At 37.3% G+C, this 14,079-nt stretch overlaps 1 protein-coding gene across 1 annotated transcript in view; it reads right to left on the reverse strand.

Annotated features, from left to right (window-relative positions):
* Naaladl2 (N-acetylated alpha-linked acidic dipeptidase like 2) overlaps positions 1–14,079 on the reverse strand; it is a 1,189,909-nt gene that overhangs the window by 354,528 nt on the left and 821,302 nt on the right. The window contains exon 7 of the mRNA XM_026789752.1: positions 8,578–8,721. Within this exon, the coding sequence (XP_026645553.1) occupies positions 8,578–8,721 (144 nt within the window). The remainder of the gene's footprint in view (positions 1–8,577; positions 8,722–14,079) is intronic.

Raw genomic sequence — 14,079 nt, forward strand, 5'->3', positions numbered from 1 at the left:
AATCCCAGCACTCGGGAGGCAGAGGCAGGTGGATCTCTGTGAGTTTGAGGCCAGCCTGGTCTACAAGAGCTAGTTCCAGGACAGGGTCAACAGCTACAGCTGTCTCAAAAAACAAAACAAAACAAAACAAAAAAAAAACCAAAACAAAACAAAAGCTTCTTTCAAGCACTGGTTCAGTAGGCAACTGCAGCTGAGTCTGACAGCTAGAGTCTAATCACAGGATCCACTGTGTGGTATAAAGGAGGAAACAGCACTGGAAACTGTCCTCTGACCTACAGCCCCGTCTGTGCAGGAGGCTGACACGGGTAACCTGATTCCAGGGAGACATAAACCACCATCCATTGTTTTAGTTACTAAAGTTAATAGAAACTTATTAATATCATAGGATTCACCCTTTCAAATTTCTCTAATTCAATGATGAATTTTCATAGATAGATTTATAGGTGAACATTTTGAGCAGATTAAAAAAAAAAAAAAAACTCTCAGAAATGAGAAGGTAAATTTTTCATGCCAGGAGCCTCAGACCCAAATCAGCCGGGTGCAGAAAACTCTATTTGACTTTGACTTTTTCTGTTAAAGACCAGGGAAATGGCCCCGTGGTTAAGAGCACATACTGAGCATCCAGAGGACCCGAATTCAGTTCCTGCCATGCACGTCAGATGCCTCACACCACCTAAGGCTCTACTCAGAGGAACCAGGTACCTGCACACATGCACGCTTATCCTCACACAGATAATTAAAATAAACGACATCTTTAGAGGTAAAAAAAAAAAAAGAAAAATATCCATTTTTCCTTTTGCAGGAGTAAAGAGATATTTTGATGAATATGACTATTAGAAAAGGAAGCAAAACTTTTTCTGTAAGAGTGAAATTTGATAACATTGATTAATTTTCCACATCATTCTACCAAACCTCTAAAAGCCACAAATCATAGGATCAATGAGAAAACTAATTTTCTGGAAAATTGCCTCATCTACACAGGTCCCATTTGTCTATCAAATCTACTGTTGACTCCTTGACCATGCGAGTACTCCAGGAGAATGCCTGCTATGGGCCACATCATTCTGCACCCATAATTGCAGGATTCAGGTAATGTGTATCCAATAGAAGGCTTCAACATTTATCAGTAGGCTGTGGATGTGAAGGATTAGAGGGTTAATTTTCTATTGCCCTTCTCGCCTGGTTGCTCCCTGGCAAAGACACCTTGCTTAACCAAAAGTAACAGCTTCTCCCTTACAGTTCAGGGTCTTGCTATTCCCTGTGACGGTCCTCACATTTCTTTCATGAATTTAGATATAGTAGTAGTTACTAGCCCAGGTTAAGTGGTAGCAGCACTGATGTATCTATTCTGTTCAGCTTTGTACTACATCTTGTATATGGTCCGTTGGCTCAATGGTCATGTAGTGCACACTTTAAGTATTTTGTTTACTTTTAATGCCACCTTATATTTTACGTCAATCAATCTTCGTATAAACACCAACTTGTATTTTTATTGCTAAGACATGAACACACAGAGAGTAGATTTTATTTACAGGTAATATGGTAGCCTGGGATACTAGACTACATTTTCCAAGTAAAAAATAATTTACAATAATAAATTTCATTAAAAGTATTGAGAAATGTCAAACATTAAGGCAAAAATAGGTCAAAATTTAAGTTAAAATGTGAACACACATACATTATATAATCGATCTGTCTAGAAGTTCAGAGAATTGGATGAATATGAGACACTGTTTTTGGACAACCCTATGAAGTACAAGGGTGTAAACAAGTTCTGAACCCTGCAGGCAGGACATCATAAAGACTGATATTCTAATGTCATCAGTGTCCTCCACCTCATTTGAATTTGCTGGTTTTGAGTGCACTGATTATGAAACCTCTTACTTGTTGGTGAGCTGCAAGTATGTTATGCAAAAGGATGATTAATGAAGTTAAGAAATGGTCTCCTTTTTCTCAATAAAGGGTTCATTTTGATGAAAGAAAATAATTACTCTTCCTCTAGGAAGCAGGCATTATAGAGGCTCCATGTTTGGACTCAGGAGATGACAAACAGTCAGTTCTCATGAAGTAATAAAGTAGTGAAGGATTCTTAGGCAGAAATTATTACAGTAACTCCAAAAAAATATAATGAGTTCAAGTTCTAATACAATAATAAGTTACCTAACCACAAAAATAAAAAAAAAAATGTGGTATAGATAGAAATGCCAAATTAAGCTCAGAAAAGCAAAGACACAGAAATTAAAATAATTGTATTGAATCAAATGCTTCAATTTGTATAAAACACTGCATTTGAAATGCATGCTATTTGTTCTACTGAGACATATGGAAATAGAGATTAAGACTTAGAAAAATTAAAAGCAAAACATTACCAAAATAGCAAAAATAAATAAAACAATGAAAAACATCTTAGTCTAAGTAATTATCAGTCTAAACACAATGAAGGCACGTGTTGCTAGAAAGAACCTTGTTTTGTTCTTTGAATGGCTCTACTAATCAGTAACAAGTGTTCAGAACAAAAGCACACAAGAAGTGAATGCAAAACATTTAAGGTAAAAAGTTGACACAACAAGATGGACAAATAACATTCACATTGGGTGATTTTTTTTAAAGACTAACAAGATATAGAATATTTGAATAACATAGAAGGGAAATTTAGATCAAATTAAATATGTTAATACTACCTGTAAACTCTGTGTTTCACATTCATTTCAGATACCTGTAGAGCATATATCAGATTCTGTCCTACAGGGGAAACCTCAAAGAGTTGAAATACAGAAACAAGGAATAATCAGTGTTTTCTAATGAACATTAAATCATTCATCCTGGTCAGAGAGATTTCATATCTTAGTGTCTAGCAGCATACAAGCACTGAAGCCTAAGAGAAGGAGTAAATGAGATCACTTCAACCTGAGAGGATCCCCAATAACTTGTGAGTGTTGGTCAGTGTTGGCATACAGACTTGCAGATAAGAAGTTCTGGGGCTTCACAAATTAGACATGCAAGCATGTTTATACAATATTTACTCGAACAGCTGTCTAAAGATAATAACAGAGAATGCTGTGAAATAACAGGATGTAAAAACAGAAAGAGCAAGGTATTTCCAATAGGTTGCAACTTTGTAAATTACAACATCTGTCCATTGTGAAAAACAGATCATCAAAATATATGACATACATTCCATTAGATTTTATTACATGTGTAAACTCCAAAGATTAGTTGGAGCTTCTGTAATCTTTCAAGAGTAGACAAATGTTTAAAAACAATAAGATAAGAATGTAAGAAAGCTACAAAAATGACAAAATAACACTGAGATATTGGGTAGTATAGGTGAAAATGATTTTACTTGAAAGTGTGCATCTCAGATTGCCTTCAGTGTTTAACAAACAAAAATTTATGCTGAATCATTTCTAAGAGTTAACTGATGAAACAGAATGCTGGAAACTTGAGAAGTTCAAGGCAAATGACAGTTCTGTCACCCTGGGTAAGCCCTACCTTCACTCCCCAGGAAACAGGTCTGAGTCTACTGTCTGTGGACTTTGGACAATAGGTCTCACACCTGTGTTCTGTATTTCAGATCCTTCATGAACAGTCCTTCAAAGTGAATTCTGAAACTCCTTTTCCTTTTATGCCAGGACTTCAGACTGGCAACTCATGAATGCTGCTCTTTAGTTCCACAACTTCCTCTGTTCCATCCCAGAACCCTAGGTGCACTGTGCAATTGGTTGCTGGAATTTAGAGAACTGGGTGTCACTGCTAAGGGGTACAGCAGCAACTGCAAACATGCAGCCTTTATTGCTGGTTATTTTTCTTTACTAATGTGATCTAGCTCATTGACTTTACTCAAATGTATGCCATATAGAGCTGTGTACACAGAACATTGATATTACCCATATGCATGAGTTGTGTATACAAGAATATTGATTTTACCAGTATGTATGCTGTATAAAGTTGTGTATACAGCACACTGATTTTACTCATATGCATGACATATACCATTGCGTACATAGGAACATTGATTTTACCCATATGGATGACATATTGAGTTGAATACACAAGCACATTGATTTTATCCATATGTTTTGCTGTATAGAGTTGTGTACACAAACTAAAATTATGCCCATGTTTTTGAGGGCTATTTTCTTTTTCACTGATGACCTAAGACCTGGATGAAAGTTCCCTGTGATCTGTGAGTGTCTCTACTCTGTAATGCTTTTGGAAGACAATAGAACTTGCAGGAAGTAGACCTAGTGGCAACAAGGTTGATAGCTAGAGGTGCACCTCGGGAAGAGAAAGAGCCACCTCCCATGTTTCTCCTCATTCTGCTTTAATTAGCCACTGTCGCTGATAGATTCCTCAATGATTTGTCACTACAGACCACATAACAAGGCAAACTGACCACAAACTAACCCCTATCACTGTTAGACAAAATCAAACAATACTCCTTCATCTCAAATATTTCTGTTTCAGTGTTGGAAAAGTGACAGCACACCAACCCTCATGCAAAACACATTCACAATTTTTCTTCTTAAAAAGAATAACCTAGCCGGGCGGTGGTGGCACACGCCTTTAATCCCAGCACTTGGGGGCAGAGGCAGGCGGATCTCTGTGAGTTCGAGACCAGCCTGGTCTACAAGAGCTAGTTCCAGGACAGGCTCCAAACCACAGAGAAACCCTGTCTCGAAAAACAAACAAACAAACAAAAAAACAACAACAACAACAAAAAGAATAACCTACATATTTTTATCCTTTGTAAGGTCAAAAAGTTTAATAACTTTTATTGTTAGTATTATTTGGAGGCCATGTCAATCTATCAGCTATCTAATATATGGTATCTCAGAACATGTTTTCTCAGGATGGATAGGTGATAGCCAACAAATTTTAATGAAAGATTCCTATAGATTTTCCTCCCAGGGGGAATCCTTGAGGCTAATACTATTAGACAGTTTCATTAGCTTCAGATGTAGCAAAATTATACTTGTGGATCCAAGTAAATGAACATTTCTTGTTAATAACTATGTTTTGAATAGTTAAAATGAGCTATTTGCTGACAACTTTTGCATAATCACCATTTGTAACATTAATACATTAAATATATAGTGAAATATCTTCTAAAGAAATGTAAATGAATTCTTTCAAGTGGATAATAACAAATTCAAAAGATAACTATTTACAACAATTTGAAACTTGTAAAAAAGCCTAAATGATATTATGAGTTAAGTGTTGCTTTATTATTCTAATGGAGCTAATTTTCACCAGAGAATGTGTCAAATTAAGAATAAGGAAATCAGAGCTACATTACTAGTTTTCCTCTTTCTATTTAAGCAGATAAGCTTGTGGTTTACACCGTTTACTTTTGCACAAAACTTGTCTTCCTTGGTAAGTGTGATACAGCATAAACAATCATTCTCCCTTTAAATACTAAATGAATCAAGTTTATCAAATTTCCTCCTTTAAACCTGATATATGTATATTTTCCACTTAAGTTATATTAACCTATAGTTTGTCACTTTAGTATTTTCAATTTATTCCCGAATCTTAAACATGAAGTCGAATTAATATTTGACACCAACATTTCTAGTCCTGGCTGAGCGTCAATTAAAATGATTGAGAACATACTAAATTAGCAGATAGGCTCTCCAAAGAGAGACCAAAACCAACAAATCCAGGGCATCCAATGATTTAATCACTCCAATCTGTTTCTGTTCAGTCAAATGTGGTTCTTTTGGCTCAATGGTTTGCTTCTCTAAAGAGTCTCCACAAAATGCCCTCATCTCTTCCTTACATATCCTAAACCTATTTCATGTGCCGACATTTCATTTCTTTCCTCACCTTTTATTATTTGAATCACTTAGATAGCTTTTGGTATAAATAACTGAAGAACAAACACAAATTTATTACATTCCAAAGAAAATATATTGTTTTCCCTTTATGGCCAACTCAATGAATTTCGCTTCACCTGTGACTGCTTCACTTAGTGGTTAACAATCCCTCTGCCACCTCTAGCATTTACACTTAACCCCCACCTCTGCCTCCATCTCTCCCCTTCTCCCTTACTCAGCTAAATCCACTCACCACTGGCTCCATTAGCTAGCACTATAAACTATCATGGTCCCAGCAATGAAGCAGAGTCCAGAGCTACCTGTTTTTAAATTTTCTTCTGGTGATGAAATGGGTCATTGCTCAAAGAAAGTTCAGAAAATGAATCTTGGTTTTGCTGTACGTAGATAGGCTTTATGAGATGGAATATACCAACAGGTTTGAGAGAGTCAGGCCAATCTATAGAGTTTGAAGAACCCTCAGATCTACTTACATTGTTGAAAAATGTTGATAAATGTAATCAAAAGGGTAAAGGTGTTCATAAAGCACTTGTAATGGAGAAATTTGGCTACATTCCTTAGATTTTAGAGAATACTGATCCATTGCAATAACAAGTTAAAAAAATAAATAATTACTTGATGTGTACATACATTTACCTATTTCTCAATCTTGATGAAATAAAGTTTTCTAACTGTATTTCAAGACTATGCTTAGAAGGCTCAGTGAAAGAACAAATTCAACTATAATGGGTTTTACACCATTTTTAATTTATAAACTAGAAGTATTGCTCTTGTTCGAAGTAAAGAACCTTTTTGGTATTTTTATGTTATATCTTTACACATCAGTTGAGCAATTAATGCAATTTTAAGAGTATATAACATACTCAGAAGTTAATTGTCTTTGGTGAGTTATAAATAGCTCTATGCAGAACTTTGATGTGGTTATCCTCCTTTTAAGTTACATTTAAATTAAATCACACAAACTCTCAGTATGCTCGTTTGCTATCCAAACAATATAAATGTAAGAATCTGTTTACTGGCTGGGCGGTAGTAGTGCACATCTTTAGTCCCAGTACTCGTGAGGCAGAGGCAGAGGCAGGTGGAGCTCTGTGAGTTTTGAGCCAGCCTGGTCTGTAGAATTATTTCCAGGTCTGGTTCAATAGCTACTGTGAAATTTTGTCTCAAAAAAAAATCTGTTTTCTGAAAAATGAAAACTTCACAAACATCAACTTCTTTTCTAAGTTTAAGTCTATTTTAATTTTTCTAAAAATTTTTATATAACACAGTTCCTTGGCAGATCTTTCATGATGCTTCTTTGACACTGGAAATGTGAAGTTCTAACTCTCAATTTCTACTTTCCTTGCCAGCTCCATACCTGCTGTCTGTAACTTCATGTTCGGTTTTAGCTAGAGAGCAACATTTCATGTGAAGACGCTTTACTGCTGAGAAGGCAATTGCCATCATCATTTGATAAGAGGCTCACTAAAACACACAGCAGTTTGTTGTTTACAAAAGAGCTGGGGTAGATAACCATCTTTGATTCTCACAAATGTGTGGCTTTTCTATGTTTCAGTAGACCAAAGTCTGCGGCATTAACTCAGAAGTAAGATGGGTGATTACAATATTATCACAGGAAATATCAGTACTCTAAAAGGTGGATAGTTGCTAAAATGCAGAAAAAGCTCTACTCTTCACTGAATTAACAGATTCAGGGCAGCAAAGATGGCTCAGCAGGAGGAAGCCCTGACACCAAGCTGATGAGATTGATGCTAGGACTCATTTTCTAGAAGGAATGACCTGACTCTCAGAGGTTGCCTTCTCATATCCACAAATATGCTGAGGCAAATGCAACCATATGCAGACACACACACACACATGCATGCATGTACACATACACACTGAAAAGTTCCTATGTCTCTAGCATCCAGCAAACTTGACTTTGGAAAGGTTTTCTTCAAAGCATATTTTAATGCTTTTGTTGTTAGGAGAAAAACAGATGTAAACCACTGGCAGTGGATAGAGCCTCAGATCTGGACACACAAAGCCAAAGGACTGGAATCTTAGTTCACAGCAGGTTTAACATCATGTAAAGGCTGTCTCTTCCTCAGAACTTAAATGCTGAAGCTGAAGGCAGAAAAAAAGATACAGCCCATGCTTTCATCCCACCACAGGTAGCATAACTGCTTCAGTTTTATCTTGCAAAGTCCAACAAGTCTGACAAATTTCACCAACGAACGAAAAACATCTCCTGGGCAATGATGCTTATAGACAGAGGGATTTTTTTAGTCAATTGCAGGAATTAGGCTTTAATGCTCTATACTAAAAGATTTCATACCCCAGATAGCTGCTGCTATTCACTGAATCTTGGCAGGCAGCAAGACTGCCAGAGAGTCAGTGCTATCCACTGAACCCCGGCAGGCAGTGAGCCCTCTAGAGCTGAAGCTCTGAAATGTGCTAAGCAGATTTCCATGTATTCACAAATGCTTTATTTCTAAAGCTCCTTTTCTTTGGAATAACCCAAACTTCCCTTTTTCTCCTTGCAAAAATATTCCAGCTTCATGAATTTCTTAGATTTTAATTATAAATACCTTTCAAACTCATCCCTACTGAAGCACAGAATGGGACAGATGCCTCTCCTACCAAAATGGGGTATCTGCAGTTTTGAAATGAAAAATCATAGACCTTACAATTTAAGAGATATAAAAAATGATCAATGTTCTTAAAGTATTCAGCATATGTAAAGAAGCACATGTTACCTTACCATTATATGGAAGCTCCAGAGGGCTGCAGGTATCATCATCCATTCTCAGTTTCGGCAAAGCAATCAGTTTTTTAGCAAAGGACGCTGAGATGGGCTGCACTAACAGGGAGGTGAGGTTTGGTCGGCTCTGTCTAAAGTTTCCATCTGTATTCAAAAGAGAAAAAAAAAAAACCCAAATCCTTAGCAAAAGAAATTGAAAACAATCATAGACAAGTTCGTTGTAATCAAGTATGTACATTTTGAATAGTAAAATATATATTTGTTCTTTTATTTACTACTCAATTGTATTTTGTTTGTTAAAGTGTTTTGAAATACTATAAAATTATGTAATCTGAATAATATTATATACCTTCTTCAACAACATATACATATACTTACCACCGGTTCTATTGCAATGACTCACCAAGATAACAAGAAAAGAATGGAGCAAACAAATAGTGGAAAGGGTACCCAAACTGCCCTTCCATTGCAATCAGATTGATAATACCTTAATTGTCATCATATGGCCTTCATTCAATAACTGATAGAAACAGATGCAGAGATTCACAGCTAAGCACAAGGCTGAATTTCTGGAATCCAGTCATAGAGAGGGAGAGAGGAGAGAGTCCATGAGCAAAGGGGCCAAGATCACAATGGGGATACCCACAGAAAGAGGTGACTCTAGCTAGTGGAAGCTCATTGACCCCAGATTGACAAGCTCGGGCACCAACAAAGATTGAACTTAAAATTTGTGAGGCCACTAGCAGTAGAAACCATATTTATCCCTACTTCATGAATCAACTCTTTGGAGCCCATTCCCTATGGAGGGATACCTTGTTCAGCCTTGATACAGGGTGGGGGCAGCGTGAGCCTTGGTGATGCCTCAAGTGATGTGATAGACTTGGTTAGCCCCTCATGGGAGACCTCACCTTCTCTAAGGAGTGGGTGTGGGTGCGGTGGAGAGAAGATGGAGAGAGTGAGAGGACAGAAGGGAAAGGGAACTGAAATTGGCATATAAAATAAATTTTAAAAAAAGAATGGAGACACAGAAATACATAGGAACCAAGACAGCAGAGGGCAGCTGCACTGTAGGAGCTGAAACAGTTAATTAGCAGCTAACACAGTGAGTGGACCCCAGTGACTGGAACTGATGTTGTGATGAGGAAACTAAGAAAGAATGTGGCTTGTAAAACAGAATTCCAAAGGCCCAGGCACTAGCAGATCCTTTCTAGGATGAAAAAGGGGGCTCCTATGAAACATGGTATGAAGAAGGCCTCTTGTACATACAGTCAACGTGGATGCCTGGCCCTTCATCATGCCTGTGGGAAGTAGAAACAGAAGAGGGAGGATTCAGATAATGAAGAAGTTGCTATTCTTAAACAGGAAAATTTACATGGCCAACTCTGCCCAATGCCTTCAGGAAATAGAGCTTTTGCTAGTACAAGACATGAGCAGACTGGTGAAAATCTAAAACTAATGAAAATCAGAAGGCCGCTGATTAAAACAACTTGTCCAAGTACTGCCACACCTAAGTTAGAGTTCATTGATTATTACCTACATCCAAAATTAAATTCAACTTATTTTATCTAATTCATGAAAATGAACTCTCAGCCAAAGGCATCTTCAGAGAAGAGGAAAGCTGTGGGCAGAGTTCAAGAGGTTGTGGAAATAAATGCAGAGGTGATGTGGGATTCCCCTCTGTATGCTGTGAATATGATTGGTTAATAAAGAAACTATCTTGAGCCAGTGACAGTGTAGAACAGAGCTGGGCGGGGAAGACTAAGCTATATACAGGGAGAAAGAAGGGTGGATTCAGAGAGAAGCCATGTAGCCCTGCGGGAGCCAGACAGAACTTTACCTGGTAAGCCACTGCCACATGTTGATACACAGGTTAATATAGATGAGTTAAATTAATATGTAAGAGTTATCCAATAAGAAGCTAGAGCTAAAAAAAAGAAGAAGAAGCTAGAGCTAATGGTCCAAGCAGTGATTTAATTAATGCAGTTTCTGTGTGATTATTTTTGGAGCTAAGTGGCAGGGAACCAACAAGCAGCTCTCTCCTCCTATAGGGATGCATGGCTGATGTGAGCTAATGGGTCCAGGGAATATATAGAGTAATATTAGAGTTAGGATTTAAAGATTTCCCAGACATACAAGAGAGTAGGTATTATCTGAAGACAACGATTAGCTTTAACAGGATGTGTAAAAATGAGATGCAATAGTACAGTATGACTAGAAGTGGTATATAGTCATAATTAAAATAATCAGAAAATTGTATTTCAAGAGAATGGAGTTAATGAAGAAACATGGAATGGTATGCTTGAGACAGAAAGATAAATCCTGATGATGCAGAATGACAAGTCAATCAAAATAATAAGTAAACCTAAAATATAGTTCTGGGAAGATGGTTTGGAAGGTATTGGCCAACTTCCATCAGCCATTTCTGCAGCCCTAACTTTGTTAATTCAGTGATGATTAGCCTTGCAAGTTCAAGAACCCGAGTTTGTTCCCCAAAGTCCTCATGTAAAAGAGGGGCGGGGGTATGCTGGTGTTGTAGCATACATTTAGAGTCACTGCAGATTCAGAAGCATTCCTCTAGGCAGTTTAGTCTAGTTTACAAGTTCCAGGCCTCCCATGAGAGACCCCATCTCTTAAAAAAAAGGCAATTGCCTAAGAAGCAACATTCAAGGTTGTCATTGAACTTCCATACATACATGCACATGTACAAGCTCACCTCACATACACATGTTCCTATACATGCACACACACGTTGACTAATAAGTTATGTATCTCAAACACATGTGGAGGAATAAGAATAAAACTGTAAACATGGGTTGCAAGAAACGATGCTGAAGCCAATTAATTGTGCACTTGAGAGAAATCAAGTGAAGGAGACATAAGAATGGGTGGAACAAGATAATTTTAGGAAGTAAATTCTCTTGGAATTATTTGGTTAAGTAATGAACTACATTTATCTATAATTTTAATAAAATGCAAGTCAAACAAAACTGATAAGATAAAATATAACAACCATGTACACCATATTCAGAGAATAGTGGAGGAGACAAAGCAAATATGCTCAAGTAAAAACCAAACACTTAGGAAAGCTCTGTTACTGACACAGAAAAGGAAATCCACTGTGAAGCCTGACAGCTAAATTTTAGAATGTGGTACTATATACAGAACTTTTATTACGAAAATAATTTCTGGAGGTTTACTTGGAGTCAAATTTGATCTGTCTGCAAGGGGTGAAGATCTCCATGATCTTGGTAACCAGGTTCCAGGAGGCAGATTATACATGAGTAAATGTTCGTGAGTCACTCTTTAAATTTATCATGTAGAAACTGCTGTGTGAACTTCATCAGCCAATAGCCTTTAAGACAGCAGCCCACTTGGTGTGGTCTCTTATAAATGCAGACATAAAGCTTGCATGTTCTCTCTGGGCTGCTAGATTCAGTTTCTGTTTCCTGTTCATGTAGGACTGTGATCTGTGAGTCAGCCCCTAAATAAGGAACATTTTATTATACACAGCTCTAAACTAGTGTTGGATTACTTTAGGGCGTCCATCTTCAGAAAACCACAAGACAAAGAAAAATGATATTTTGCTTAAGGCGATGGCTGTCATAGAAGCTGTGCTTTCAAGAAAATAGTAATAAAGATTTAAACTGAGATCAGATTTTCTGGAGGAGCACAAAGCTAGTCTTGGGTCTCTGTTCCTTTATGTCCATGTGTAATAGTGAATTTTGCCACAGTATACTTCATTGCTCCTTGACTGTTTCATGTCAAAGACCATGACAAGTTGTCTAATTTTAGAGCCTGGAGCAAAGTGACAATGTAGAGTTGCTAGTTGGAAAAGCAGGAGAGATTTGATAAGGCAATAGCATAGTATAAATCAAGCGTGAGACATTTCAGAAAGGACACTGAGACTGCATAGGTCATATGCTCATAAGCCAGGACATGCACGGTTCATAGACATGATGTTAGAAACTATGTAGCCTCTTGACTCAGTGTGACAGTGATATGCAGGTTTCAGGAGTTGCTTTAGTCAATACTGACCAGTCCTCTTCTGCTCCATCCTGTACCTTGGCAAAAATAATTCATGCCGCCAAACAGACAACACCAGGGTGGCTAGTTGGGAAGTTTTGAAATAGCTCTTTGAGAAACACAAATGAATCAACAACTGTTTTAAAAATATTCTGTATTGCTAATTCTCAGAGTCCCCATGAATGGAGCAGGGGCACAAAGAAAGAAAAGCTTGTATGTCTCCACTGTTACTTTGATCCTGCTTTATTACTAACAAGCTATCACCTCCCCAGCAGACACACTAAATATATTTCCAAAGCTCATTTGCTTTCATTAACTCCCTGATATTTCCTGTTCTAAAGTAATCATTGGTAGATTAAAGCATTTCAATAAATAAATCAGATTTAAACACATTTATCAGCTAATAAAAAGTCAATACTTAACTTCTATTTTCCTCCGAGATGCTCATGAAACAATGGATTTAACAGTTAACTACAAGTGAACCTCAAACTCAAACTGAGCATTCCTAAGTCTTTGATGTTTTTTGTGCTGCATGACTAATAAATTTGAATTAGTTTTGAAATATCCAAGTAATTGGTTCATTAATTTTTCACTTTCAGCTTAATGGAAATATGACAAACAGTTCATTCCTCAGATAATAAAAGCAGGATTTTGCAGGACACTAATTTTAAATTATACCCACAAACTATTTTTTTTTTTTTTTGGTTTTTCGAGACAGGGTTTCTCTGTAGCTTTGGTGCCTGTTCCGGAACTAGCTCTTGTAGACCAGGCTGGCCTCGAACTCCCAGAGATCCGCCTGCCTCTGCCTCCTGAGTGCTGGGATTAAAGGCATGCGCCACCACCGCCCGGCTACAAACTATGTTTTAAAAATCTGTTTTATTAAAAAACCTAGAATTTTATTTTCTTATATATTAAGAGATTTTTGAATAAAACTAAATGTGTGTACCAGTTCATTTACTTGTATTTTAAAGCACATTTATGAACTATAAGAATACCTTATGAGTGATACAAAATTCAGTGTGTTATATGTCCAGATACAATGGGCATTAAGTGAGAAAAATATGTGCCACAGCGCCGAGTACTGCTTTGTGGAATCTGCTTCTGTGTCCTCAATAACCACTGCCATCAGCCTCAGTACCGCCTCAGTACAGCTGATGGTTAACTGCCTTTACTTGGTGTATATGTTGTAATCTAAAGAGGAAGGGAAATGGATCCCTTTTATTAGTAATTCCACCTGTGACAGGTGCCACATGCATATAATATGAGACTGCGTAGACAAGACTGTTTCACCCTGTCTTGACTCATTAGTTGGGATGCAGCAAATAAACAATTTCACTATGATAATATTATCATTCTGGAGCTAGCAAGATGGTTCAGTGGTTAGTAGCACACTCTGCAGGACTCACATGGAACAGTTCACAACCACCAGTAAGGAGTTCTTAGAGAAGCTAACCTTCACTTTGGCTCTGTGGGCAGTTG

Source organism: Microtus ochrogaster, chromosome 1, assembly GCF_000317375.1.
Source record: "Microtus ochrogaster isolate Prairie Vole_2 chromosome 1, MicOch1.0, whole genome shotgun sequence".
NCBI classification, from domain to species: domain Eukaryota; kingdom Metazoa; phylum Chordata; class Mammalia; order Rodentia; family Cricetidae; genus Microtus; species Microtus ochrogaster.